The following is a 16,515-nucleotide window of genomic DNA, read 5'->3' on the forward strand; positions in this document are numbered from 1 at the left end:
ACCCCTGGGTGTAGTTACACACATGTCTAATATACTACCATACGGAAGTATCTATGATATTTTATCGGTTTGAGTATGTTCGTATACTATATCTAAGATACTCCAAATAAAGTTTTGTGAAAAAAATGCAAGTGAACCCATAGTTTGCACTATATATCCGAAATACATGCATATGTATACGTATAAAATGAGTCTACGTAAAAAAATGTACATACTGCCTGCAAAGTAGTATATATACTTCCAAAATAGTTTTATATACTTCATACTACATGTACATACTATCCGGTATGATAGATACTCTCTAGGTTATGAGACACCCGGGTGTAGTATGAATATGTCCTATATATATATATATTAACCACCTTCTTTAAATTATTAGATCAAATGGTTGCGGGACGGTCTTCTAGCAACCGAGCGTGTACACGCAATTCAAGATGAATTGGCGAGATTCTTACTTGAGCAAGTCATAGATCCAAACGGAGAATACCATCAGCACCCAATCGGTTTTGGAAAACGATGATCCATAGAAATTTAATTGTACACATATATGCATGAACGTATGTACCGTACCATTATGTAATATGTTCGGCCAAGCACAATGAAAGAGGTCACTTCAATCTATATGTTCATAACGATGTTTTTGTGTAATATAATGGTTCCCTATATGTGTGCATTAATGTGTTTAAAATGGGGCGTGGCGGCAGTACTTTGCTGTGGTAGCGTTTTGGTGAACCTCCCTGCTGTGGTAGAAACATTTAGCACCGATTCGTGTTATGAAACAGTGCTAAAGGTCCTCCGCCCGGGTGCTCGGCAGCCAGCCACGCGGCTCCCCTTTAGCAACGGTTCGTAACTAATCCGGTGCTAAAGGGGGGGGGGGGGCTTTAGCACCGGATGCTTTGCACCGGTTGGGCAAACGGTAAAAAATGTCCTTACCAACCGGTGCTAATGTCCCGTTTTCCCCTAGTGATTGTGGTATTTGATGAAGTGGTAGATCAAAATTTGTGGATTTGGCATGCTTTCTTCAGTGGTATGGCTGGATCTCACAATGACACAACGTGTTGGAGTGTTCGAAAGTGTTTTCCAATTGAAGGTCATTCTCCTCTAGCGAACTATGCAGCCACGGATATACCAATGGGTAGTGCCAGGTGGATGGCATCTACCAAGATGGTCAACAACTGTGAAGAAAATCTCAAATCCTCTTGCAGGAAAAAGAGCTTGGTTTGCTTAGTGCCAGAAGGCTTGCAAGAAGGATGTAGAGCGGTATTTGGTGTGATCCAAGCTCAATTTGCTATTACCCGATCGACGGATACCCCCTCTTGATCGAAAGATTAGGTGTGGGAGGTGATGTCTCCCTACGTGATCATGCACAAGTGAGCGGGAGCATCCAATGCATGACAATGAACCGTATCACCGTCAAGGTCCTCTTGCGGATGTTGATCACGAGGTGTCGTTTTCATCTGATGGCTTACTCACTATGCGTGAGAAAACTCGAGACTTGGCTACTCATCACCAACAGCAAGACGATCTGGTGGATCATTTATGGATGCTCGTATGAGGGTCTTAGCTATATGTGTTTCAAAACTTGTAAAATTATATGTGAGCTTGCTTTGTTAAACTTGTTAAAAAAAATTATAAGTAAAACCATGATTCATTTTATTTATGCCACGTGCCTGACATACCGCCCCCTCCATATGGCGCAAAAAATGTCTCCGCCCGCCGCTGCATAGGGAAGAGGTGAGCGAAGATGTACTAAGTGGCCGATTGACACCATGGGGTTGCTTTGACCTACACCTTGGCAACGTCGGGTTGGGCAAGGTTCAGACCAACCCGAAGCCGCCCAAACCTGAAAAGGCCAAACCTAGCTAGACTGAATAATGGAAACATACCTATTTTGTGTTAATATAATCATCATGAGGGTAAAAATATAACCTTTTTCCAATTAAAAAAATGAAATATGTATTTCATGTCTGCTTTGGATTTTGGCGGAAAACTGAGCCCCGAACATCGGGCTTCGGGCCGGGGTGCCTATGTCCCAATCTAGTTTGATTTGAGCTTCTAGGGAATAAGAAATTTGCAAGATCTTGAAGGGTTCTTCTGATTCAAAAGAGTTTCAAGAATTTTTACAAGATTTGCAAGATTTGGTTTCTTAAGATTTCCATACGTTGGTTTAGGATGTTAGGTGGGTGGGATGATCCACATATGCATTCTTTTTTAGATAAAAATTTGGTTTCATTCAAATCTTTTTCGTAGGGATGATAGATCATACATAGGCCATATAATCAAGGAGATACATGATGTCGAGCTCAAAAAGATAAGCCAAACAATGTCATAACTCTACTGTTAATCAATAGTAGGAAGCAAAGTATTCCAAAAGAGACGCAAAAGGTATTCTAGTTCAAAGCGAGTTGTGGTTGAGATTTTGCCGTTACAAGCGTGTTACAACTGACAAAATAATGTTCACGCGGTACGAAAATATAAGATCTACGAGAGAAGCTGACAAAATGGCATTGAACATTGACCAGAGACCGTGGACCAACAGCGCCGAGTCGATAGTTAAGTGTTGTAACGTTTGACGGCCAGGCATGTGAGTTTTCGATTCTTTTTTTTTTTAAGAGTACGTTTAAAGACGTACCATATAATTATAGATGGAAGAATATTCGATACAAGAAGACTACAACTCGCTGCAAACAACAAGCGTAGTATGAACTTACTCCACTACACACCGGCTAGCCCGAAGACAGCTACTACTGACACAACAACAACAAAACTTAGAAGAGCCTGACCTAAGCTAAACTACAAAGCCGCGTCACGACCAACATCGAACACTTCCGAAGAACAAACCCTCCAAAAAGGACACTCCTTATCGACACACCATATGAAGAGATAGACGGCGGGACTCGGACAACCCCAGGAATCCTGATCAAGGACTCGCCGACGATGGTGTCCATTGCGCCCCTGAAGAACAACCTTGGGCAGCGGCGAGTACCGGAGGAGCGCAACCTAGGACCTCCTAACCGTGTCTCCAAACGTGATACTCCCAACAGAGGAACGATGCAGAGGACGCCGCTATCACGCCGATCCAACTCCGAATCTAGGTTTTCGCCCGGAGACAATACCAACACCACGAGAGAGCGCAGAAGATGTCGAAGCCCCTCGGCGACGCCTCCAACGAGGAAAAAACGACACCCGTCGGTGCCGTCGCCGTCAGCCCGACCAAGATCGGGCGAGATTTTCATCCGTGCCATCGCACATCCCGCACCTCCGAGGGTTGGACCACAACGTCCAAGAAGCTCGCACCGCCATCACCGCAGCTCCTCCCCGTTGTTGTCGCAGATCTATGGACTCCGACACACCACACGGCCGAGGACATGGTCCATCTTCCACCTCCAACTCCGACTCAGCAAGGAAAAGACAGCCTCCCTCTCCACCGGCACGAGGCATCTGCTCGCCGAGGCTGTCGCCAACTCCAGGCAGACAGCCCACAGCAGCAGCAACACCTACCACCAGCCAGATCTGGGCCTGCTAGCCCAGATTGGACCCGCAGAAACCTAGATCGGGCCCACACCCGCTCCTCCAGCCTCCACGCTGGTCGCCATCGGGGGCAGTCGTCGCACTCCCGCAACGTCAGGTGGCCGGCTGCTGCTCGCCTGGACTCTTCCTGGCCGATCCTCCTCGCCGCTGCCACGACGATCTTGGACTCGCGTCGCCACCACCAGCTCGCGCCGTCGCTTGATGCCGTAGCCTGCTGCCCACCTAGCTAAGATCCTCCTCCTCCTCTGTACCTCCATGCCCCTTGCCGTGTGCCGGCAAGCGCCGCCAGTACGCGCCGCCAGACACACCCACCACCCACGCCGCCCGGGTGACGTCCCACCTCCACGCGTAGGGGACCCGTTGGGGCGCGCTGCTCTCGCCTGCCGTCTTCGACGGCCGGGCACGGCCGCCACCGCCAGCTCCGCGACGGCAGCGGCCAGGGAGGGGGTATTCGGGTGTTTTTTATGCCTAGGGTTTGGTCGCCCCTGGAGCCGCCCGCGCGAGGCAAACCGAGGGGATTCGGGTGTCTTGCATTTTAGTTTTCGATTCTCTAGACACGTATATATGCATCCGTGGAAAATTAAGCGCACGTGATCTAGCAAACTCATCTGGAACATGTTGCTAAGTGACACTGAAACGGCCACGTCTCAACACTGCCACTATATTGGCCGTGTACGCAGGACGTTGACGCCACGGTGGCTAAGGCGGTCACGGCAACGGCTGACAAGAAAAGCAGCACGTGAACGCCAACCTGGCTCACACTCCTCCGCTACGGCACTACGCCAGGTCCACGGTTGTACCGTACGCCGACCCGTCGACCTCTCTCTGCCAACAACCTAAACCGGCCCACGCGCGCCCACGGGCGTTTCGCAAGTACAAGTTCAGTACAGCTGCAGTGCATACCACGTATTTAGAGGCGATTTTGTTTAAAAGTAATACTTTTTTACCAATTTTACAATTAATAAGCGATTTCAAAATTTTACGAATATGTGACTCGGTCGGCTGACTCATCGCCGATAGGCAGACTGGTGGCCGATCAGCCCCCATTTGTCTCCAACCGGCCAACCATTCCAGCTGAAACTGCAAAAGCTGAAGACTCTAGATATAAGATAGATCCAAATCAATTATCTTGACTATTCATATGTTTAAAAAGCTGTGTGCATCAATCGATGCAGAGACCGGATTAACCCCATTTCGTAAAAAAAAATAGGTTTTAGCATCGGCTCTCGTGGGGATGCCGACCGTGTGTTCTCTGTATTGGCTAAGTTGTATGCTGCAGTTTGTGTTTAACTCTGTGTGAGCCTAATGCTTTTAATTTAAAGTTGGACATTATGATACTTTTATCTTAAAAAAATCTCTCGCCAGAAATAGGGAAAATGCAAGATCTGGAAACTCTGACGTAATGCAGAGAAGTAAAGCTGACTACGGGAAGTAATTAAATGTGCTTGATACTGTTGATTCAAGAGAATGGCCGGGGAGTATCATGGACGAGGTGGCCAATCGGCCGGGCGGTGGCTGAAGTGCTGAACGACCCACTCTCCCATTTGTGTCGTCGTTCACGCCATGCGGCTGGCCGGCCACCAGTCTGCGGATCGGACTAGTCAGGCAACCGTGCCACATATTTGTAAGATTTGAAATCACGTATGAATTGTAAAATTGCTGAAAAAATGTATATCTTTTTAGAAAAAAACGCTATTTAGAGTGTTGTGGGTTGTGAATGCCACTTCAGCGTTGGCCATGTTGGATCCTGGTGACATTGTCCAAATTCAGCGTGCCATTGGTGTGATGAATATTAGTTTTCATTTTTTTTACAAAGATGTTAACCAATCAAGTATCTAAACTGCAGAACTATGATTTGTACGACTTATTTAAACTTCAAGTATATGGATGTAGTTTTTTTCAAATTGGACTTCGAAATAGCATTGGTACGAGAGTTTTATATTTGTATTATGAACCGCCTTAATGATATTGTCTTTCATAATACTTTTTTTAATTTTCCTATGTTATCAGCAAAACTATTCTTTGGACCAGTACAAGATCATCACTTCAATGTACTAGAAGTTTCAACACATTTGGTGCAACTTATCGGAGATTGTTGCACGGTCTTTATTCAACTAGTTTGGGTAGAAAGAAACAAACTATGCATCTCCGTTGCGAAAGCTCATTGGTGCTCTTGAGTGCCGGTGAGCCTTTCTTTTAACATATCTGCCAAAATTATTTTGCTAGATATATACATCTAGATTGTATGGCAGAAATTTGTTTTAAATATAAACACAACATATTTCTAACAAGAATACTCGTATTTACTAGTGTATACTGTGAGATTTATTTTCCATAGCTCAAAAATTAACGATTTTTCTACCGAAACTTCTCACTGATACACCTATTCATGAAGTTGTTTTGGACTTTCTTGGAACTTAAAAGTGAAATTTTGAAAATTTCATAACAAGGGCCGTGAATTTGCGTCATCGGTGTTGTTTTAATCTTGTTCAGGGAAATGTAGCATAGTGTGTGGTACGGCTATGAAATTTTGAATGGAGTACCGGCCGTGCACAAAGTAGTATGTTGATGGGTAAATGTAGCCATTATTTCCGGGGTGTAGACAATACTACCTACATTTCTATAAGTCACGCGTGTATTTTAAAGTAAACTTTGATCGAATAATTGAACAACAACATCTAAATTACATAGTTTATACCAAATACCTAGATTATATAGTTTTATACCAAATATTTTTCTATACATTGATCATTTTTTTTATTAAAGATAGAACACGAGATTAATATTTTTCTATACATTGATCATTTTTATTAAAGATAGAACACGAGATTAATATTTTTCTATACATTGATCATTTTTTATTAAAGATAGAACACGAGATTAATATTTTTCTATACATTGATCATTTTTTTGTTAAAGGATGCCTTGTTCCTCGAAATGGAGTAGCTAGCTTAGGTTTGATTATTACAATGGTGATGTCAGCCATCGGATACCATATGATATTAATTCAAACAAGTATTGCACTTCCTCCGTATCAGTTCAATAAATTGCATTGACCATTATTTTGATCAATAAAATATAAAGCATATGTCACAAAAACTATATCATTGAATTTTTTAAATACGAATCTAATGGTATAGACTTTGTAAACATATACATTATATTATATTCACTAAATTAATAGTCAAACATTGTTTTATGTTATATGGGCTCATGTTAAACCGATCCGGAGGGAGTACTGTACATCTACTGCTAGTTGAAGTCCCTATGACATGCTCGAAGTAGCGATCGATCCAAGACACAGACTGAGGGGCAGTATACTAATGCAGAAAGATATTCCGTAGTATAGGCAGACCCAACCATTTCTAAGCCCGGACATGCGTCCAGACTTCCTGCCGGTGGCGTAACCTATTTTGATGAAAATTTGATAAATATTTTAATGAAAATTTAGCCTGACGTACAGTGCATCCAGGCTTGCTGGAAATCTCGGGTCCGTCATCCGTAGTGGAGTGTCATGCTTGATGTCAACAGATCGTTACTTTGACATGATTCAACAAGTTTATGCATGGACAACGAGTGCAGAGCAAGCTCCCCTGCACATGTAGCCCATAACCACGTTTCACCGTACGTATGTAATATAGTGCGCGTTGACGCTCGTCGATCCAAAACTCGCGCTTGATTAACCCGCGTGCGTGTGGACGTGTGGTCACGCCGCTGAGAACAGATGCCCGTTTTATTGCTCTGACCGACTCTGTCGTCCTCAAGTGTACTATCGGGACTAGTAGCTCTGAATTCTGAAACACTGCGCAATTTGGAGCGAGCGATGAGAGCGAAAACAAAGGCATGCGTGCAGAGAGACGCAGAGATGGAGCATCCCATGATTCTTCTTTCTCGAGGGTACCACATTATACCTGCTCCATCGGTTTTGTTTTCTCTTGGGGTAGCGAGATCTAGACAAAGACGTGGGCAAGGCAATCCAGGGAGCCGTCAAAGACCTCATGAGCAAACCTACCAGCTAATACTCCCTCCGGCCTACGAACCTGAAACATGAGATTTGTGAAAATTGGGATGTATTTATCCACTGTTTGGTATCTAGAACTCTAGATACATATAAATTTAGACAAATCGCAAACATGTTTAGTGGAACGGATATAGTACTATATATCAACTCCCCTGATGAAAGTCTGCCTCATGCTAGGATCAGCGGTAGCTTCAATAGTCTCGAGACCATGAGCAGAGAAAGAATACTATTACCCTGAACCCCATGCATGCACTAGGCCGGCCGCTAGGTAATGATGATCGAGTCAAGCTCAAGAGCGGGTACAGCTACAAAACAAAAGCAGCCTGTAAACAAGAACCCAAAGGTGGATAGTAGCTGCTAACTGCTGGGTCCAGTCCAGGTGATGAAGAATCTAGGTCGCAAGGTGGAGACATAGGATCCCTTTACGTATCCATGCGATTGCAGCAAAGCCCAGGCCGGCCGGCGCGTTTCGTGGCGTGGCAGCTAGCCTGTCCGGCCTCCGGTAAGGGCGCTGTCGCGTCGGGCGGTCTAGTTCTAGTCACAGCCCCGACGGACGGACGACGGTTTCGTGTCACCGTCGCTCGCTCGATGTGATGTGAAGCTCAACCTATCACGAATCTGTTTCCAGCTGGGAGGGATGAATCATCGATGGTTCTCTCGGGCTCCGGCCGATCGCGTCTTCAGCTGGATCCGTCAGCAGCAGCAGCTCAGCTCGTGCTGCTCATCATGAAATTCTCTCAAGACAAGGCACCCATGGATGGATGGTCCTAGCCTGAACCTACTTCTACTATACATCGCTGCAGCCAAGAATCATCACCGCGTTCGCTCTCGTTCAAAAGAGCAAATGATTGGCGCCGGTCAGGTGGTCAGGTATCCATTGCCTTTCCCCTCGCTCTGCAGGCATCGTTTTGTTCCCATCTGCACATGCACTGTGCAGAATCCTACTACGTACAGAAAGCCCACCATGCTAGTAGTAGTACTCGCAGCTTATTCTCGGTCCATGTCCCTTTGCTGAATTGATCGACTGGGGCCGCCGTCGAATAATTTCGTCCATGATTCATCGCCAGCCGAGGCAGAGAGACGGGGGATTTCCTGGCAGCAGCGGCCAGGATTGTGCGGCCTGCGGCGCAATCATCGCCCGGGCAGGCAGACAGAGCACTACTCATCCCTAGGCTCGCTGCAACATCCTTGTCTGTGTGTATCCGTGAATATTCGGTCTTCCTCTGCTCGCTCCTCATCTTTGTCAGCTGGATGATTACTTCTCAGTTCTCACGGTGGCCTGCAGCTCACCATGTTTCAGAATTTCACACACGAGGCGTCGCACCAGGCAGGCAAGATACAGCGACGTTGTGACACAGGCCATCAAACGGTCATTGACTCATTGTGCTGGTGGTGATGGGGAACAAGAATCTTCTCAACGATTCTGGTGTTATGAGCATTTGTCGAAATTGGAGAGTTGCGAAATGGAAATGTCTGAATTTCCCAAAGGAAGCCGTGCCGCACTGTTGTTGCTGCTGTTTCCAAGCGCTTCTCCCTTTCGGCCAGCATGTTGTTCATTTATCGGGCCTGGAACTGGCCCAACTGTTGATGTATTCTATGGGCTAGATTGCTTCGCATGGACCGGACCAAGACAATTACTAATGCGCCATCTACGGCCCCTAGTCTGAACGTTTAAGGCTCTCAAAGATAAGAACAAGAAAAAGATCTGCGCGTCATTTTCATTAGAATTGACAAAAAAACGTTATTTTCTAGAGTAGTTACACTGCGAGGACTTGACTGCGTTTTTGTAGCAGTTGGTACAATTTTGTATGTATATTATCAACTATTTTTCCCGGTCAATATAGAAACAATTGTTTTCGGTCGACTTAAGAATGGTTAGTTCTTTCCGTCGATACCATTTGGAGTACGATAAAGAATGGTTATTGTGTTTCAATTGTTTTGTCCGCACATTTAAGCAATTTGAGTTGATGGTATTTTTTCGTTAGTTTAAATGGGAGCGGCTATTTTTCAACCATTTCTTATATTTCAGTTGATATTTCTAGACAGTCGACAAAGATCTCCTCATCTATCCGTACTTGCGTGAATCACAGTGATCCGGTAGACTGTTCTTAGTGTCAACCGTCAATTCATGATTGATTATTCGCAATAACATAAGAATGGTGAACCGGAATTTCAGTTCAGGTAAGTTAAGACTCTTCTTAAGATTTATAAATTAAGTAACAGTAAAATGAGTCGAGCCTCTACAGTGATTTAATATTTTGAGCCGTCCGATGCGATCGTTCAAGGTTCTGGATTTATTGGTCGTTCCACCGATTGTTGCTAGGTTGTTTTCTACCTCTCCGCGTTCGTGACGGCCAACTCAACATTGTTGGGCTTGTACTCCGGAAATGACGAGGCTAGTGTGGCTGCATGTGTTGAACTCGAGAAAGAATTGGATGAGCTTCTTTACCGAGAGGAGATCCTTTGGATGCAACGTTCACGGGTCACATGGCTGCGAAAAGGTGATCGTAATACAAAGTTTTTCCATCGGAAGGCCTCAAGGCGTCGGCAAAAAAACAAAGTCCGAAAGCTAAAGAGAGATGATGGTTCGTGGACAATGGACAGCGAGGACATGGGGGAGTTAGCTACCGATTTCTTTCAGAAGCTATATATCCAAGAAGAGAGCACAAATCCCAGAATCATCTTTGATTGCATGCAGGAGGGGGTGGACGTGGACACAAATCAGAAGCTTGTTGCACCCTTCTCTGATAAGGAAATTAGCGACGCGCTTTTTCAGATCGGCCCACTCAAGGCCCCAGGGCAGATGGTTTTCCAGCGCATTTTATTCAGAGGAATTGGGATTTACTAAAAGATGAAGTTGTTCAGGCTGTTCAGCGATTCTTTGCCATAGGTGTTATGCCAGGAGGGGTCAATGATACTGTCATTGTGTTAATACCGAAAAACAATGACCCTCAAGCTCTTAAAGATTTCAGACCTATAAGCTTATGCAATGTAAGCTACAAGGTGGTGTCGAAGTGCCTTGTCAGTAGACTCAGACCGGTGCTCCAGGATATTATTTCTCCTACTCAAAGTGCGTTTATCCCGGGAAGACTAATTACAGATAATGCCTTAATGGCTTTTGAGTGCATTCACTCTTTACAAACGGGCTAGGCTGCTCGGAGGAAATTTTGTGCGTATGAACTGGATATGGCCAAAGTGTATAATCGCGTGGATTGGAGATTTTTGGAAGGGGTTTTAGCGAAATTGGGCTTTCATAGTCAATGGATACGGTGGGTAAAGGAGTGCGTTACCACCGTACGATACTCTATTCGCTTTAACGGACAAATGTTGGACTCCTTCACTCCTACCCGTGGCATCCGTCAAGGTGATCCTCTTTCTCCGTACCTTTTTCTCTTTGTTGCTGATGGTTTGTCTTGTCTCATTCGAAAGGAGATTGAGAATTCTGCCCTTCGTGAGATTCATATATGTCGGAGGGCTCCTGGTATATCTCACTTATTATTTGCCGATGATAGCTTATTATTCTTTGAGGGTACGGTGGAGCAAGCAACGTTGGTTAAGACCATATTGGATAAATATGAGCAAGGTACTGGACAACTCGTAAGCTTCGGGAAGTGTTCCATTATGTTTGGGGACAATGTTACTGCAGAGGTTCAAAATGAGCTAAAGAGCATCCTCAAATATGATACTCGATGTTTTGGGGAAAAATATCTCGGCCTGCCAGTTCCGGAAGGAAAGGCGAAGAAAGGCAAATTTAAATCCACGAAGGGCAAATTTTCGAATCATGCAAGTGACTGGTGCAAGAAGTACATGTTTTCGGGTGCAAAAGAAATTCTAATTAAATCAGTTCTCCAATCAATATCCACTTATGCTATGGGGGTCTTTAAATTCCCGTTCGGTCTTGTCGATGAACTGGAGCAAATAAATCGAAATTTCTGGTGGGGAGATGAGCAAAATAAAAAAGAAGATGCATTGGCTGGCTTGGAACAAACTGACACGTCCTAAATCCCATGGTGGCACTGGATTCCGTGATTTGCGCGTTTTTAACTAGGCGCTGTTGGCGCGACAAGCATGGAGATTGATTCAGTTCCCAGATAGTCTTTGTGCTAGACTACTTAGAGCGCGTTATTATCCTTCAGGCAATTTGCTTGACACGGCCTTTATCCAAAACCAGTCTCAAACGTGGCAGGCAATTGTCTACGGGCTAGAACTAGTTAAAAAGGGTATGGTGTGGAGAATTAGTACGGGATCAATGGTCAAAATTTATAAGGATAATTGGCTTCCAAGGCCTGGTGCTTTGAAGGTAGAAGGGAAGAGACGGGCAAATCGTATGAAATGGGTCTCTGAATTCATTGATCAAGGAACTAGATCCTGGAAAGAAGATGTGATTCGTGAGGTTTTTTGGCCACATGATGCACAATGTATTTTGAGCATTAAACTTCCCCCAAGAGCACACGATGATTTCTTGGCATGGAACGGAGAGAGCAATGGGACTTTCAGTGTTCGTTCAGCCTACCGCATAGGTATGCAGCCGATTCTTGAGAAACTTGATCGTGGTCAGTCAAGCTCGGCCCCTTTGGGCGAGCGGAAAGTATGGGACTTAGTTTGGAAGGCGCGGGTACCCCAGAAGATGCGTGTTTTTGCTTGGCGCGCTGCAACAGATTCATTGGGAGTCTTGGAGAATTTACATAAAAGAATTACCTCTGTCGAACCTATTTGTACCATCTATGGACGTGAGGGTGAGGATGCTCGTCATGCGTTGGTGCGATGTACCGTTGCGAGGGCTTTAAGGGAGGAGATTCGTGGCCACTAGGATATGCCCCATGAGGAGGCTTTTGCAAGGGCTGGTACGGAGTGGTTCTTCCAGCTCCTCGGCAATGCAAAGAAGGAAGCGCAACCAAAGATCATTTACCTACTTTGGAGGACTTGGCACCATCGCAATAACATTATTCACGGAGATGGGAAAGCCTCAGTGTCGGCGTTGGTGCAATTCTTAATTAATTATCACATCTCTTTTGCAGCAGTAACTTCCGAAAGTAAAGAGTCTGGGCTCGATGCACCCGCTTGGGCTCCACCGGCGGAAAGGGTGATTAAAGTAAATGTCGATGCAGGCTGGGACGCGGCAACGAAGCATGGTGGGATCGGAGTTCTTGCCCGTGATCAGCGGGGTCGGGTTCTTGTCGCTGAGTGGAAGTTTATTTCTGTGTGTGGCAGTGCTGAGGAGGCAGAGATTATGGCATGTCTGGAGGGTCTTCGTCTTTTGATTGAGCTCCGTCGGTGGCCTGCGATCCTGGAATCCGACCGCCTTACGGCCATACAAGCTTTGTCATCTACGGGGCCCGAAAGATCAGCAAGTTGGCCTCTCATTCTAGAAGGGCGGGAGCTTCTGAATATTTATAGTGACATTGTATTGGCTAAAGCTGATCGTTTGTGTAATAGTCCGGCGCATGTACTAGCCCAGGTAGGAAAATCGAGTCTCAACGGTTCCTCTTGCAAGTCAACCCCGGATTGTATAAGGGGGTTGATTGCAAATGATTGTAAGAACACTCTGTAATTCTCGTAGCAGCAGGTTTTTTACGCACTCTTTTCCTTACCAGGGTACCTGAGGGGACTGGAAGGTTTTAATGAGGCGGTCTGCTGCTAAATATATAAGTGATCTTACTTCAAAAAAAAATAGAGCTGGGTGCCTCGTGGTCAACTGGGCCTACAACAAACAGGATAGCTGTTTTAGGATGGGCTTCTGCAGGACTGGGCATAACGAGCCCGCAGCGAGATGGCATGGCCGCAGAGTGAAGGCAAAGCGGCGGCACGCAAGGGGATGGCCACGGTGGTGGGCCACCGTTTATTGCTCCAATTGATGGTGTAGAAGGTGCGTCGGGTACCACTATCTAGAGACCAACCTTCGTGAAGGGAAACGTTCTTCCGCGGAGCGTACCCGCGATTGACACGTGTTAGCTTTCCGTGTGACGCGGAAGTCCCGCGAGTCATCCAACGCGAACTCGTACGTGCGCGTACTGGCACGCGTACCTCCGCTCTCCCCGCGCCTGTGCACAACCGCATGCATTCAGATAGCTAGCTAGCACTTCCCCGCATGCAGATAGCTAGCTACTCCATCCTCGTTTGATTTAGGGCATCTTCAACGGGATGACGTAAACTGACGTTTTTCATCAGTTTGCGTTTACGCGGACAAAAAACGCGCTCCAGCGGCTAGGTGATGACCAAACCAGAAGATTGGGTGTTTTGCTCCAAACTGGAATCAGTTCAACATCTTCTTTTTGTTTGTGTTACTGCATCTAGCACCTGCAATTTAGTAGCTGAATTGTTTTACATCCATATATAGGTTCTAAGTACGAATCTGTAGCTAGATTCTGGGTCTCAAACAAACAGAATTTGCTAGGAAGAAAGAAAATACATGTTGCCCGAAATTCCAACAGGCAGAGATCGATGGGAAGACACCTGTTGGAGAGTGATTTTGCTACCCACGGGGGTAGCTGCGCATGCATGCGTTGCCGTCCGATCTGCACATAGATTCCTTTTTTCGTTAAAGCGCGCGTTGACCGTGTCCCACGGGGCTCGTAGTTCCCCTAAGCTAATCTGGGAATAAAAATTCCCAACCAACGTTAATCTCCGCCATGTCCCCCGCACCCTTCACCTCGTCCCCGTGGACGGCGCTCCCCGCCGTCTCCTTCCCATCCTCTTCCGCGCCGCCGGCCCGCGCCCCTTCTTCCTGCCTCCTCCTCTCTGCGCCGTACGCCACCACCACTAGAGGTGGCCATCGACCAACCACATGCCCCTGCCTTTAGCGGTCAAGCTCACGCCGCCCAGGGTCTCCATGCTCCTCACCGGTGGGAGAGATCGAGCGGAAGGCGGATGCGTGAGAGATTTTCGCCAGGGTCCTTGAGCTCGACGCGCCTGCCATCCCGCCGTCCTTGCGCGACGCACCCGCCCGCCCGTGCATCAGATCCGCCGCCCTTGTGCTCGACCTGGCTCGCTGGCCGCCCGACCGCCAGATCCGCTCCACGTAGAGGTTGAGCGGTGTTCTACTCGTGTTCGATTTGGGATAGGCCGGCGATGGAGACGCCCAACACGGCCGGCGACGGAGACGCCCAACACGGCGAGGGACGCGACCGCCGCTGCCCCACACCTCCTGAACAACGCAGGCGAGCTCACAGGAAAGGCTGATTCTTCTCCAACAGATCGAGCCCGTCGACACCCTCTTCACACGCAGCTCGCTTGGAGTCCACGGCCTGCAGCGCTCGACGAAGAGCGCTTGACGGTGGGCGGGCTCCCGGAGTCGAAGAAGACGGCCGCCATGGCCTCCCCCTCGAGCGTCCGCTCGCCGGCATCGGTCGACGGTGGGCGGGCTCCCGGAGTCGCAGCAGATGGCCGCGTGTCGCCGTCCTCCACCGCTCGGGTGACCTCCACCGCTCAACGGATTTTGTACCGCCGTGCGTGGCCGTCCTTGACAGATCTGTGGGTGAGCTCTAGTGGCGGCGTGGATGGCGGCGTGGATGGCCGATTCGACGGCGCCGCCGCTAGTCTCCCCGCGCCGCACGGGATGCGGTCGACGCTGTGGCCATGTAGGCGCTCGGGGGAGGGGGTTCGTGGTGCGGGGCGGCGCCCTGACTTGTCGATGGAGTGGGAGGGCTAAACGTTGATTTAACTGTTAATTACCTGTACAGTAACAGGTGGGAGGAGGTAATGAGGTTTGACTAATATAACACGTGTTGGCCCGGGAAGGGGTGTGCAGCTACCCCCGTGGGTAGCGAGGTTCATCCGCACCTGTTGTCTTGACATTCGAATCGGTTCCAACCCCTGTTGGAGTTTCAGTTGCTGAATCCTGTTTTTCGTTTGGTGGTTACATATTAATGGAACCAAGGATGCCCACCTTCTTGAACTAAATAAAATTGCATGCTTGTAATTTTCCAATATGGCTGAGTGATGAGCACTCATGATTGATGGAATTGACAGAAGTAGGAAAAGATACTGTCGTCCTAATTTGAAGGATCGTTCAAATAGTGATGCCAAAACAAGCTGAGGGCTCTAAACAGCGTGACTCTAAATTAGTTTTTATTTCCCTGACAAACTTTTTAAAAAACATTTTACCAGGAGATTACTACTAGAAGAGTAGAAGTCTTTGTTCCGAATAAGGGAACAGTCTAAACTACAGGTCAAAGGACAGGAGCGAAAATTACCGACAGATAGGACCGGAAATTGAAAATCAGAAGACCGTACGATGTCAAATTAGAAGCCGATACTGGATTGAAAATAACGAACAGAAACAAAATCTCAGTACTAGCATTTCTTCATACCAAGCATTACATAGAACGAGCACAAACATTCGCAGATCCGCAACACCTAGATAAAAGCCTATCTCCTAGCCGCCGAAGCCATAGAGGGTGCGTCCCTGGCGCTTGAGCGCGTAGACGACGTCCATGGCGGTGACGGTCTTGCGGCGGGCGTGCTCGGTGTAAGTGACGGCGTCGCGGATGACGTTCTCGAGGAAGATCTTGAGCACGCCGCGGGTCTCCTCGTAGATGAGCCCCGAGATGCGCTTCACGCCGCCACGGCGAGCAAGGCGCCGGATCGCCGGCTTGGTGATGCCCTGGATGTTGTCGCGCAGCACCTTCCGGTGGCGCTTGGCGCCGCCCTTGCCCAGCCCCTTGCCGCCCTTGCCTCTGCCGGACATCTCCGCCTGCTTGCTCTGCTCTGTCGAAGTAGGAGAATGGATTTGGGGATTTTCTTTCGCTGGATTGGAGCGGAACTGGATTTGGTGTGCTGGAGGATGGTGGAGGGAGTATTTATAGCGTTGGCTAGCTCGGAGGGAGGGCGTGCGAGCCGTTGGATTCGGGTGGGATCCGCGTGTGGGGTGCCAGAGATGTCTTAGTCCGTTGGATGTGGAAAGGTTGGCTGCTATTGGTGGAGAAGTGGGAGCGCGGATCGGCGGAGTTAGGATTTGGGGACGG

General features: G+C 47.5%; 1 protein-coding gene across 1 annotated transcript; it reads right to left on the reverse strand.

Annotated features, from left to right (window-relative positions):
• Positions 1-15,926: 15,926 nt before the first annotated feature.
• Positions 15,927-16,238, reverse strand: LOC124651454 (histone H4). Its single transcript, XM_047190544.1, has one exon. It carries the CDS (start codon positions 16,236-16,238, stop codon positions 15,927-15,929), a length of 312 nt encoding a protein of 103 aa, XP_047046500.1.
• Positions 16,239-16,515: the final 277 nt, after the last annotated feature.

Source organism: Lolium rigidum, chromosome 5 (assembly GCF_022539505.1).
Source record: "Lolium rigidum isolate FL_2022 chromosome 5, APGP_CSIRO_Lrig_0.1, whole genome shotgun sequence".
In the NCBI taxonomy this organism is placed as follows: Eukaryota; Viridiplantae; Streptophyta; class Magnoliopsida; order Poales; family Poaceae; genus Lolium; species Lolium rigidum.

Bases quoted from the DNA above. Each gene is read 5' to 3' on its own strand.
- LOC124651454 (XM_047190544.1), bottom strand. From the start codon at position 16,238: ATGTCCGGCAGAGGCAAGGGCGGCAAGGGGCTGGGCAAGGGCGGCGCC.